The 13,035-nt window shown below is 34.0% G+C and overlaps 1 protein-coding gene across 1 annotated transcript in view; it reads left to right on the top strand.

The window, feature by feature from the left end:
- Nucleotides 1-13,035, top strand: part of LOC100974207 (eyes shut homolog) — a 1,877,183-nt gene that overhangs the window by 765,042 nt on the left and 1,099,106 nt on the right. Inside the window, exon 15 of the mRNA XM_063605324.1 lies at nt 6,303-6,562. Coding sequence (XP_063461394.1) covers nt 6,303-6,562 — 260 coding nt within the window. The remainder of the gene's footprint in view (nt 1-6,302; nt 6,563-13,035) is intronic.

Below are 13,035 nucleotides of genomic sequence, written 5' to 3'. Positions count from 1 at the left end.
AATGAAGAGGATTCTATATGTTTCATAAATTTATATTTCAGTAGAGAAGGCCAAATTTAATTTATTTATTCCTAGTATTATTTGTTAGAATGGTACTTGAATTTTTATTGCATGCCTTGGTTTTTCTAGAGCTCCATATTTGAATTTTCAATACATGCAGGACAGCATCTGAAATCATGCAATTTATCTGATTTAAGTTGTTACATATTAAGCATCAGTACCATCTTATTTTCTTCTATTTCCATCGTTGTCATCTGTCTCCTACCTGATGGCATCATTATCTTTCCAATAGTGAATGTGAAGCCCACTGAGTCCTCCTCACTCCTCACTCTGCCTCATCTGCTTACTAACCATTATCCAAATCTTCTCTGTCCTACATCAGAAATATATCTCAAATCTGATGTACTTTATTACTCCCTTTGTGTAGTACTCATAATCTCTTATCAGTAATGAAACAATAGCTTCCTAAATGATCTTCATGCTTCCAAGCTGTCCCTATGTTAATCCATCTACTGGATAACAATCAATGTTACTCCCAGGCTTAGAAACAAACAAACGAACAAACAAACAAAAAACCCTTAAATATCTTCAAGGGTAAAGTCAAAATTCCTTAATTTTACTTTTCTTGTTGTTACAGTAGTTTTCACAATCCTCAGCAACTTTGCCTTGCTATTACTGTTTTTAGGCTACCTCCTCACTTTCATTTTACCCATATCAATCTTCTCATATGTTTTTACATACTAACATTTTCAGGCTGTTATTCAAAGTAGTCCTTAATTTTGTATTCTATTTTTAATGTTTACAAATATTTTTTACAATAGATTTTTCCGTCTAAATGAGCTAAGTGATTTTCCACATTTATTTCCAAGAAGAAGATTGCAGAGGTTAAGAGTTTAGTAATGTTCATGTTATAATTCGGTATGAATATAGTTTTGTTGATGGTATGTACACCTAAGGGTATAAATAGGTTAATAGACAAAACAATAAAATAATGAATGAATTATTTAATTCGGTAGCTCATTTAAAAAAAAATTCTTCCCTTTCCTATGCCCTCAATTTGTAGGACACTAAAAAGATAACAATACTATTTTATTATTAACGGTCATTATTTCTTTTTCACCTAGCAGTGTTGGTTGAAATTTTGTGTTTCAAATATGTAATGGTTGCAGGAAATAATGAACTAATTTTTAAAATTAACACATAAAAATTGTGTATATTTATGTTGTATAACATAATGTTTTGATATATGCATACATTTTGAAATGGGTAAATCAAGCTAATTAACATACGCATTACTTCGCATAGTTATCTTTTTCATGAAGAAAGCACTTAAAATCTCTCTTAAAAAATTTTAAGTGCACAATATCTTGTTATTAATGATAGTCATGATCATGTACAATTGGTTTGTTGAACTTTTTCCTTCCATCTAACTGTATCCTGTGACCAACATCTCCACTGATCTCCTCCACCTCCCAGTAGCTGATAAACAACATTTTACTGTTTGCTTCTAAGAGAAGTGAACTGATTTTTATAAGAAAATATTCTTTTAAACTGCATATACTCTTAGGTTTGTATTAATAAATTTAGAGCCAAAAAAGCCTATATGCCTTCATATACAAAATATATTCAAACACAGATACATATTGCTGAACGATCCTTTGTCATTACAAATAAATGTTTACGGTAAGGTAAACATATAGAATGCTTAGTCATTAGAAATTGACATTTATTAAGATTTTTGAAGCTAGTGAATTTTGTTTGTTTGTTTGTTTTTTTGAGACTAAGTCTCGCTCTGTCACCCAGGCTGGAATGCAGTGGCACGATCTCTGCTCACTGCAGCCTCCGCCACCCAGGTTCAAGCAATTCTCCTGCTTCAGCCTCCCGAGTAGCTGGGGCTACAGGCGCGTGCTGCCACGCCTGGGTAATTTTTGTATTTTTAATAGAGACAGGGTTTCACCATATTGACCAGGATGATCTTGATTTCCTGACCTCGTGATCCACCCGCCTCGGACTCCCAAAGTGCTGGGATTACAGGCATGAGCCAACACACCTTAATGAGTAGAATTTCTTCCACTTTTTAACGATGATAACTACTTTATTTTCTATCATCAGCTTTAGTACTTTAAATCAGCATTTAAGATTTGAAAAGTTGTCCTTAGAAGTGTTCAATGTATTTTACACCAATGAATTTAGATTTTCTCACACTAGGGAAAAGAGCAAATTAGAATGTATTAACCTATCTTTAGACACGCACTTACTTGTTTTCAAGTGTTTACTACCAGAAATTGTACACTCAAAAAGTCACACAGTATGTGCTTTGCATTTTTTTTTTTTAATCCATAAAGACTCTGCTTCTAGCTGTGAGTTTGAAAATATCTGCCTGGTTCCACTAAATCCTGAAATTATTTCATGGTGCAAACTTAGAATCTGATTGAAGCCCTCGCATCAAATATGTTTTCCTTTTCCCACCCATCAAAGACTAGCTTCTCTGACATGTGCGGAAGCAGATTCAAATATGTAAACCTGCTGGTATGATTGTTAGTCACTAGTAGTGACTTTGTTCCTCGGAACTTTATTTTCTATAAAACATCCATGTTATCTCCATAGGACTCAGCCTTGGCATCATCAGTCCTCTTGACATACAGCCACATTCTTTCCTGAGGATTTGATCCTTGGAATGACACCACATGAGGTCTTAGGCCACCTGTTATGTGAGAAGATAAAACAAACCTTCAGCACATATGCCAAATAGGCAAGAATTGTCGGTTTTTCTTAGGAAACTCTTTTAAATTAACCAAGTTGAAATTATGTACTCAGAATACAATAAAGAGAAAAACATAAATACTTGTGCAATACCCTCAGGACCTGTGATCATGATGTGGTAGTAACCATGATTTTAGAAAAGCTTAATTCTCTAGCTTTTTTCCTCTTAAAATTGCCATAGTATATTAACTGAGTCCCATTATATGACTGAATAGTTATATTTACAGTGATGTTATTTCAAGCAAAATAAATACACTGAAGTTGTTCTCTTAAGACTGGGTAATACCCAGTTTTAACATTATTTCACAAAATGTTTAAAGAAATGATACTAGATTTAAAGCATGTATAAAAAAAGAAAAGAAAAGAAAAACAGGAACTTGAGAGGAGGAGATCTGGATTCTAAGTTCCATTTGCTTAACCACATGACTTAGGATACATCACTGTTATCCTTTGAACTTCCACCTGTCTCATCTGTAAAGTGAGAAAAAGAATATCTCTTCTACATATTTCAAAGCTTTATTGAAAGTATCAAATTGGATAATATATTTGACAGTTGTAAAATGTGATGTGATGATCAAAAATTAAAAAGAAGTACTACTAAAAGCTAAAGAAATATTCATTGTTGAGATACACATTGTATTTAGGCTCATAGGTCAGAAAATGTATTCTTAAAACTTCTGTGACAGCATCTAGTAAACAGTGTAGGTGGCCAGGCAATGCAGATTCCAGGCACTATATATACTTTTTATTCATCATATCATGTAATCTTTACAACAATTCTCTGAGATTACCAATTTCATTAAACTCTCTGATCTTCAACTTCCTAAATGAAAGAGTGCAGATAAGTTGATCTGTTTCAACACTGAGGACCTTCTATCAATTCTTATAGTATTGTCAACATTTATTGTGTTGACATGATAATGTGGAGATTCAGATCATTCTTAGACATTCAGGAACCAGAAGTTTAATGGTGGAGACAAACCCTGCAAATGATTTTAACACAAGATAGTATATATGATGAGTTCCTAAAGTGTGTGGCAAGCAAATTTTAGAGCAAAGTGAAATAATTTGTAGGATTAGTAAATAGGTAAGTGTATAGTTGTTTGTTTTGTTTTGTTTCTTTAGATACTCAATTTCAGTAATGGGATATAGGAGATAAAGATTTTTTTAAAAAGCACCTTAGAAACTTTTATAAGTAAAAGGATGCCCTGAAAATTATATCAGAACAACAAACTGAACCAAGTCTCTCCAGGCAAACTAGGATGGAAAGTCACCAAAATAATTAGAGCATTTTGATTTTGAGAAGAAAATAAAATATTAAGTAAATAACATACCCTTAGGTATATATTTTTTATATTGTAAAGGTATGAATTGTTTCAGTCATAAATTTTGTCTTGTGCTAGCATACTTCACAAAGAAATGTGCAATTATCATGATAGCAATTACTTTCTACCCACAGCCAATTAAAATAAATTTAGACAGCTGTGAAATCCACTGGCTTACAATGCATTGGATTTAAACTTATTGAACTAGTAAACACTTTATTAGTCAATTATGTCTAATACCATTTTGCCAATTATTCATTTTGGTTTTTATTTTAATGGTAACTATATCGATTTAGAATTCAATTATAGATGTTGTTGCAAGTCATTTGTTCAATTATCTCCTCCAATATATTGGTATCCTATGTATTTATAATTATAAAGGGCCTTGATACATCTGGGGCTTTGAAACTGCAAATTAGGTGACTCTTTTCTTTGTTTCTTCCTTCTTTCCTTCCTCTTTGCTCCCCTCCTTTTAGTAAGATATTCTGTATCATAAAGTAAGTTACATTATTTCAGCACTATGACTTTTTTTCAAGTTATCTTAAAAATCTAATCTATCAGTAAATACACTTTTTGAAAATAATTGTTCTAATATTTCCTGTGCTTGTTTCATGATTCATAACTTGCATAATAGTAAAGTTGCTCAAGATTTGGAAATCTACCTTGCCCACAAATTGACACAAGTTCTCTCCTTGAACACACCTACAGTTTGTGATTGTTTTCCACTTACCCAGCTGATGGACTACCTCTCTATCTCTCTATTTGCATTTACTCTCTATCTGCAGGCTTCACTATAACCTTTCCATTTCCCTCAAATGGACACTTTGTGTGTAAAACCCTTTCCCCCTCCTGTCTGCTAGAATTTTGTGTGTAAAACACTTTCCCCCTCCTGTCTGCTAGAATTTTTCTCTTCACAGCAGACTAGCCTCGCTTCATGGATGATGACTGGCCAAAGTGGTATTTGAAGATAATGACAGATACTGGATGGAGGACTAGACTGAGCTAGAAGCCTGTGATACACAGATAACTTCCAAATGCTTTATTTTTTATTTGTTTGCTTTCCCTTCAATTATCCCACATTATTCAAATATTAATACGAATTTAGTTCAGCCCACAGAAAGCATTATGGAGATTTCTCAAAGAACTAAAAATAGAACTACCATTTGACCCAAAAATCCCACTAATGAGCATCCACCCAAATAAAAAGAAGTCATTCTACCAAAAAGACAACTTCACTCATATGTTTATCATAGTGCTATTCACAAGAGCAAAATCATGGAACCAACGTAGCTGTCTATCAACGGTGGACTGGATAAAGAATATGTGATGCATATACACTGTGGAATCCTACAAAACCATGAAAAGAATTAAATCATGTCCTTTGCAGCAATATGGATGCAGCTAGAGGCTATTATCCTTAGTGAATTAATGCAGAAACAGAAAATCTAATATCATATTTTCTCACTTGCAAGTGGAAGCTAAGCAATGGGTACACATGGACATAAAGATGGAAACAATAGAGGCTGAGAACTCCAAAAGTGAGCAGGGAAGGAGAAAGGCAGGGGTTGAAAATCTATTTATTGGGTTCTGTGTTCACTATTTGGGCAATGGGTTCAACAAAAGCCCAAACTACAGCATTATGCAAGGTATGTGTGTTACAAACCTGCACATGTAAGCCCTGAATCTAAAATTTTTAAAAAAGAAAATATATTTTTAAAAATGCATTTCGAGTGATTCAACACACACACAAAGCCAAAAACAGATGCTTAACATAAAGTAACACCTTGTTATATACTCTGGTGATGACAAGAATTTCACATATTGCTAAGGACGCTGAATTAAATAGCATTTAAGGCTTATAAATAGTGATCTCATCTGTAAAATTTATATTAAATAATTCATAGGAAAATTTTGCTCAATTGGTGATTTAGGTCAATAGTTGTTCTCTGACATGTCTCAGAGGCCTAACTATGTTAGAAATTTGTTAATGCTTTTAAAATCTTATTTCAGCCAATGTGGTAAGTTTTATGGTAATATATATTATATTGTCACAGGAAATTAGGCAAACAATATTTTAAAACTATGTATTATTTATTAGTCCTGTTATAAATTTAAAAGCACCACATACTATTAGTTCAAGGGAGTAATTAAAAATACAAAAAATAAACTTGAAAAAGAGTTCACACTTCTAAAAATTTTAATATTTTATTTCAGATGTGAGTGTACATCTGGATGGACTGGACAGAACTGTAGTGAAGAAATAAATGAATGCGACTCTGATCCATGCATGAATGGAGGTCTTTGTCATGAATCTACCATCCCTGGACAATTTGTATGTCTGTGCCCACCCCTTTATACTGGACAATTTTGCCACCAACGCTATAACCCTTGTGACCTACTTCATAACCCTTGCAGAAACAACTCAACATGCTTAGCTTTGGTAGACGCAAATCAGCATTGTATTTGTAGAGAAGGTAAGAGCTAATATGGATTTTATTGTTTTTAAATAATTACTTAATTAGTTTGTGTATTTATTGTGCCTATGGGATGATGGCCTCCTAAAATGGGTTGGAAAAATCCTATGTACATTGTGGGTAGGGGACTATCTAACTTCAAATCCAGTTATAAAAATATATTAGAGAAATGCACCAAAGGAGTTAATCTAAGAATTAACCATTGGGAAGAGGGAAAAGAGTGAAGCTTTATAGCTTTTTGGCCCTTTTTTTTCTTTCAGAAGTTGTCTCTCCTTTAATAACAGTTTCTCTTTTCTGAACAATCCTGTTCATGTAGTGTTCATGACAATAGCAGTTAGTTAGAGATGGGCATAGGTATAATTGGGGGTAATGAAATGCCCTATTGTACATTTTCTTCTGGAGCTATCAAAATATTACTTCTTTCGACTTAGATTGTTTAGTTACAATCACATAACTTTGGTGGCTACTTTGTCTCAAGAGAGAAATCCTATGCAAGAAAGAATGAGCAGTTCAAAAAATACTATTGGAGCTCCTGGATCCAGCCGTATCTGAAGCCAGGATATTTCTGGCTTTCTGGGTCATATCAGCCAATAACTCTGCTTATATCATTAAACTTTCTTGATTGGGGTCTCTTCATATGCAAGTGAAGAAAGTCTTATTAATGCACAGTGGTTTAGGTACATGTTCACTGTTCATGTATCAATGGCTACTCATAAGCAATTACCATCTTCAGTGGAAATGCTTCTGCTCCAAAACACATGGCCGGTTTTCAGAATAACTAGATGTGTCATAAGCATAATATAAAAAACACATTGTGTTTGGAGGTCCAAAACTGCAATTTATTTTCTAATACTCACTGTGGTTTCATGTTTTCCTGCCTCTCATTGGCCCTTAAGGGAGTCTCTTAATAATAAGGATATCACTTATTTACTCTTCTGTTCAAAAAAGTCAGCTTAGATGACATTAAACAGACATCTTATTCAAAGCTATTTCCATTTGTTTTGCATTAAAACTTCCTTAAGATGTTATTGTTTTTTAAGGATATTGAAGCAAGTCCTTGAACCTGTATACATGACAGAAACTTCTGGGCCTTCTGAAGGATTAAAACTAAAAGCTAGAAAGCCATCAGTAATTGATTTTGCAAAAACAGCATGGGCTTTATAGAGCATATGAGAGAATATTTTCAAGAATGAGACAGGAAAAACAAGATAGAGAAGAAAAAAACGAAAAAATACAAGGGGAGCATTTGATGCCCAGAAAAATTTAGTAATTATGAAGAACATAATTCAAACAAGTAAATAGTTTTCCTTTTAGCAAGCACCGAGAGTGAAACTTGTTGAAAATTATTCAATATCAGTGAAGCTAATTTATTTAGTAGAACAATTCTAAACATTCTACTACGTAGAATATTTTACTTAGCCTACTTACATTTCTAAGAATGTAAGAAACATATTATTATTTCTGAGAGTATAAGTAGGCTAAGTAAAATAGAAAAAAAATCTCAGAATATAAATATTTATTGAGGAGGCCATAGTATATTTATTCACTTTAGACAAACTTCCTTTGTTTTCACCAGAGATAATTTTCTGCAAAGTGGGCATTGTTTTCAAACCTTAATATTTTAAAAATTCTTTTGCTATTTATAAATGCATTTAATAAATTTATAAAATATAGTGATATTTCTTTCCTGCTACGGGGTTAGGGAAAGAAAGTTTGGAAACATTTTAAAACCCTCTAGTCATATATTGAACTAGTAATGATATCTGCTGTCCCATTGAACATTGACAAAGATGTCATGGGGAGAATCTAGATTTCACTATTATTAAATAAATGAAATCTTATTTCCCCTTAGTATTTTATTATTGTACGTAAGCCAAATCAGAGCTTTGGCAAGAGTGGCAGGTAAACACAGTGAATTATGTGTTTATTCCTTTGTGATTGTGATTCAGTACAAAGAGATACTTGAAGTGCACATCATTTTTTAACTAATTTGCATCTATGTTTTTCTAAACCTAATTGTGGAGTATGTTTCTGTAAATCAGATCTGAATACTGTAATAATGTGTCTTTAGTAGTTTTAAGTTCTGTAGCAGATGAAAAATTAAAGGCTGTAACATTGCTTTTAAAAACCACCTCAGAAAATTCAAAAGTTGACTATGCAACATTTTAGAAGCTTTGACTGGGTTACTTTAATAGCTTTATTTAAAATAGGTTCTATGTCAAAGCCAGTATATTGTTTTTAAAAGAAAATATTTTATCAAATTTAATTCTCACAAGTATCAACATTTAGAACTACAAAGAATTCCAAGACTTAACATCTACAGATATGATTTGGAAGCTCCACTGGATCTCTTTGGAAGTTGTTGATGTTTGTCAATTGACTAAAATAGGACAGGTGGTAAGAGTAGAAATTTAAGGCTTTAGGCTAAGGATTCAGCGTATGTATTTCTGAATTTGTTTTCACAGTTTTTAGTCAGTCTGTAGGGTCTCTCACTAGATAAATATGAGTATAGGTAAAATTTCAGCCAGAGTAACAATGCGACTGTATGTTAGAAAACTATATTAGAAATGACATTCAAATTCACTCTGAAGGACCAGCAAGTAGAATAATTGATACTTTTGGGTTTACGTCAGACTGCATGCTTAGCAGGTAAGCTATTTTGGTTAGCGTGATTGAAATATATAGTAAAAATATACATATAGTAAAAAATATATATATAGTAAAAATAATCTAATCCTTTTAGCAAAGTAAGCTACTTAAAAAATTATCGGTATAGTTAAGCACCAGAACTATTGTGATCCTGCTTTGTGAGATAAATAAAGGGCAAAGCTTCTGTCTTCTGACTAAAAATGAGGTGACTAATTGGGTCTCTATGAATAATGAACATTTTCTACAGGAAAATGAGGAGGCAAAAGAGCATGTGACAGTAATAATTCAATATGGTTATTTTATATAAAATCGTATTAGTTTGGCACAATATCTGTAAGAAAATAGGCACGATATCTGTAAGAAATTAGCTTTAATAAATAGAAAAATAACACATAGGAAGGCACATTTTATGAGATTTCTATAAACAAATGGGTTTTATTTTTGACACCTCAATAGTGTTAGCTTTGATTATTTAGTATGTAATGAATTTACACACCTAGAAATTTATTTTATTGTAACCAACATTTTTTGCCTCTATAAACTGTACTCCATACACAAATACATATCTATCTTGTAACTGCATGTTGTTAGTGTTCTAGAAATTTTAAAAATATTAACTGATTCAACAAACATATTGATTTCCTATGATGTGTCAAGTCTTGAGATAGGTTCTGGAAAAATTAAACATGGTGAAGATATGCCCTCAAGGAATTGAAAGTTTAAGGGAGAGACATATCAGTTAGTTAACCATTAAAGTACAATGCAGTAAAAGCTTTTGATAGTGACAGGAGGCAGCCAAATGCCTAGACAGATAAGGGTGGGTACCCGGTGAAACATCACCTCCAAGCCAATGCCGGTTTAAAGCTTGAAAGCCAAGCTATAAGTTAAATTCTCAGACAGGATTGAGAACTTGTCTTCCTGTTTGGTGCACTTTCCTCTGATTGATCCCCACCCTTCACCTATTTTACATATACCTGCCCTTTCCTAATTGGTTTTCCACATTGTTGTACCCACCTTTGAGTCTTGTCTTCACTTTAACTTTTGCACACTCACAAACCAATCAGCAAGCACTCCCCATCCTGTGTCTATAGAAACCCCAGACTCAGTCAGTAGAAGATGAGATGGCCTGACTTTGGGGAAGAGACAGCCTGACTTCAGGTTGTACAGGAAGATGACCTGTCCTTCCTGTACCCTCTCCAGCTCCCCTCTCCTCTGAGACCTGTTTTCATCACTCAATAAAATTCTCCACCTTCACTACCCTTCAATCATCTGCATGACCTCATTCTTCTTGGACACTGGACAAGAGCTTGGGACCCACTGAGTGTGGGTACCCAGAAAGGCTGTCCAACCAGCCCTTTGCCCTCCCCGGTGGAGGGCAGCCACCCCATGTGACGAGGCAAGGCACCAACTGAGCTGCTAACACACTGCTGTCTGTGAATGGTGGAATTAAAGGAGCACCGTAAAATCCCCTCTGGGGCTTCGGTGTCACAGGCACCCTCACCTAGGTTCCACCATGTTCCCGCCAAGGCAACACACCTGGTCAGGCTGGGGGCCCGTGTGGAGCTTGCTCCTGTTTCGGCACCTGGAGTGGCCAGCCAGGTCCTGCACTTGCTGGCATATGTGCTCCCTCCCCCAAAAGCTTGAGCATAATGGACCAAGTAGATGGGGCACCCCTCCCACGAGTCTGCCAAACGGGCTGAGAAAAATCTTGCATCACTTCCACATTTATGCCAGAAATATGCACAAGGGATGACAAGTTGTGGATACATAATACTGCTTTCTCATTTCTGTTGACAACTTTTAGTTATGTTTCGCATGATTTATAAGAGTCTCCAGCATATGAAGCCTCAGTTGCCCACAATTATGTGCTCATTAAACCACGGTCTTCCCTGCTTTATTTTCCACTCCCTTGCAATAATTCCTGGGATCTGGGATCACCTCTCAAATAAACTACTTGTGAGAAAATCATTATCTCAGACTTTTTTTTTTTTTTTGGAACAACCCAAGCTAAGACACATAGTAAATTCCATCCCCATGGTAACTATGATTTACCTAAGTCTGGGCATGCATGTGAGTGGAATATTGGCATTCAGACCCCTTCTTTAGAGTTGATGCTGAGAGAAGAGGCCTTCTCTTTCTGCCAGATGTTTTCAATCAGTACAGTCAACTACCATGTTCTCTTCATGTGGAGATGATCTGTATATAGTAGGATAGAAGTGTTTGGGGAAGGAATCCTGGCAGAACTTACAGTTCTTTCTTCAATTTTGTGAACTGTCTGGTATCCCTCTCAGCTGGGTTACCAATATATCTCACTTCTTAACTAAGTTCATGTTTTTATTTATATGTTTATGGCCATTAGAGTAATGGCTAAAACATATAGCGAAGGCAAAGAGTTAATTAAGTGGGAAAGGTTGAATAAACTGGTTTCAACTTCAAGCTGGTAGAAATCAAATATAAAATATATCACTTGAGGGCCAGGCACAATAGCTCACACTTGTAATCACAGCACTTTGGGAGACTAAGGCAGGAGGATTGCTTGAGGCCAACAGCTCCAGACCAGCTTGGTCAACATAGTATCTCTACAAAAAAATTTAAAAAAAATTAGCAGTGCGTGGTGGTTCATGCCTGCAGTCCTAACTGCTCAGGAGGCTAAAACAGGCGGGATCACTAGAGCAAAGGAGTTTAAGGTTACAGTGAGCTATGATCACACCACTGCATTTCAGCTTAGGCAACAGAGCAGGACCTTGTCTCTAATAATAATAAAAAAAAATAATAAATACCACAAAACCGCATGAAGATTAAGAAGGTAAAGACGACTTCAAATGAAATGCATGAGAATGTGTGTGTTTGTAGCATACAGTAGAAATATTATGTTAGCATGTGTGTGTCTAGCCTAGAAATATATGTCAAGAATTAAATAATTTCTTTTCTAATGTTCTTTTTATGAATGGTTCTTTAGCTTTCTACTTTGAATTACTCCACTTTCTCAGTTTATAGGCAAAAAATTACCCTATCAAATACTTCTTAATTTAATGTAAAGAGCTTAGTTTCTAAAATAGCTACTTTGTATGTCTTCAAGGTGAAAGGAACAGAAGTTTCTTTAAATGACAGGATTAAAATGTGGCAAAGATGCCTCACAAGGAGCTGCAGTGAGAGCAGAATCAGATCATTTACATGTGCTATTGATTTATAATTGGGATCCTACGCTTGATGGAATTGCAGTATCACGGGAGACAAGTACTTGCATTTAAATGTGTCTATTACTCCAGTATATATACTATCATTATGTTAATTCCACATTACCCAAGGTATACAAGTACAAACACCAAATAAATGTGTCATTTGACAAAATAGTTTGTATAAATTAGAAATTACTCCTGTTGACAATTAAAAACATGTACCCATGTTGTAGCACATACCTATTAAGGTTAATAGCTGTAGAAATTTGAATTTAGAAAATTCCTTAAAGAAAATACATACATAATTAAACATAAAACATGTTAAATATTTATTACATTCTAAAATATTAGCTCTTCTTTTTTTTAAGTTCACTTTAAAAATAGATGTTAAAAATCTTATTAGAGACTATTGGAAATATTAGTTCTGTATATTCATATTTCATAGTTTTTAAAGTTAAATTTAAAGAATTTCTTATATTGGTTCATTATTTTAGAAAATGTTAATATTTGAATACAAATATTTTTAAATAAAATAATATTTTTTAAAAAAATCTGACTTGCTAAGAAAAACTTATGAGGTGTTTTTTTGTTTTCTTTTTATCAAGCTTTTAAATCCAGAGAAATTAGATTATTTAATTAAGAATA

Source organism: Pan paniscus, chromosome 5 (genome assembly GCF_029289425.2).
Source record: "Pan paniscus chromosome 5, NHGRI_mPanPan1-v2.0_pri, whole genome shotgun sequence".
Lineage (NCBI taxonomy): Eukaryota > Metazoa > Chordata > Mammalia > Primates > Hominidae > Pan > Pan paniscus.
Note: the sequence above shows the minus strand (reverse complement) of the source record. Positions and strands in the feature narration are given on the sequence as shown.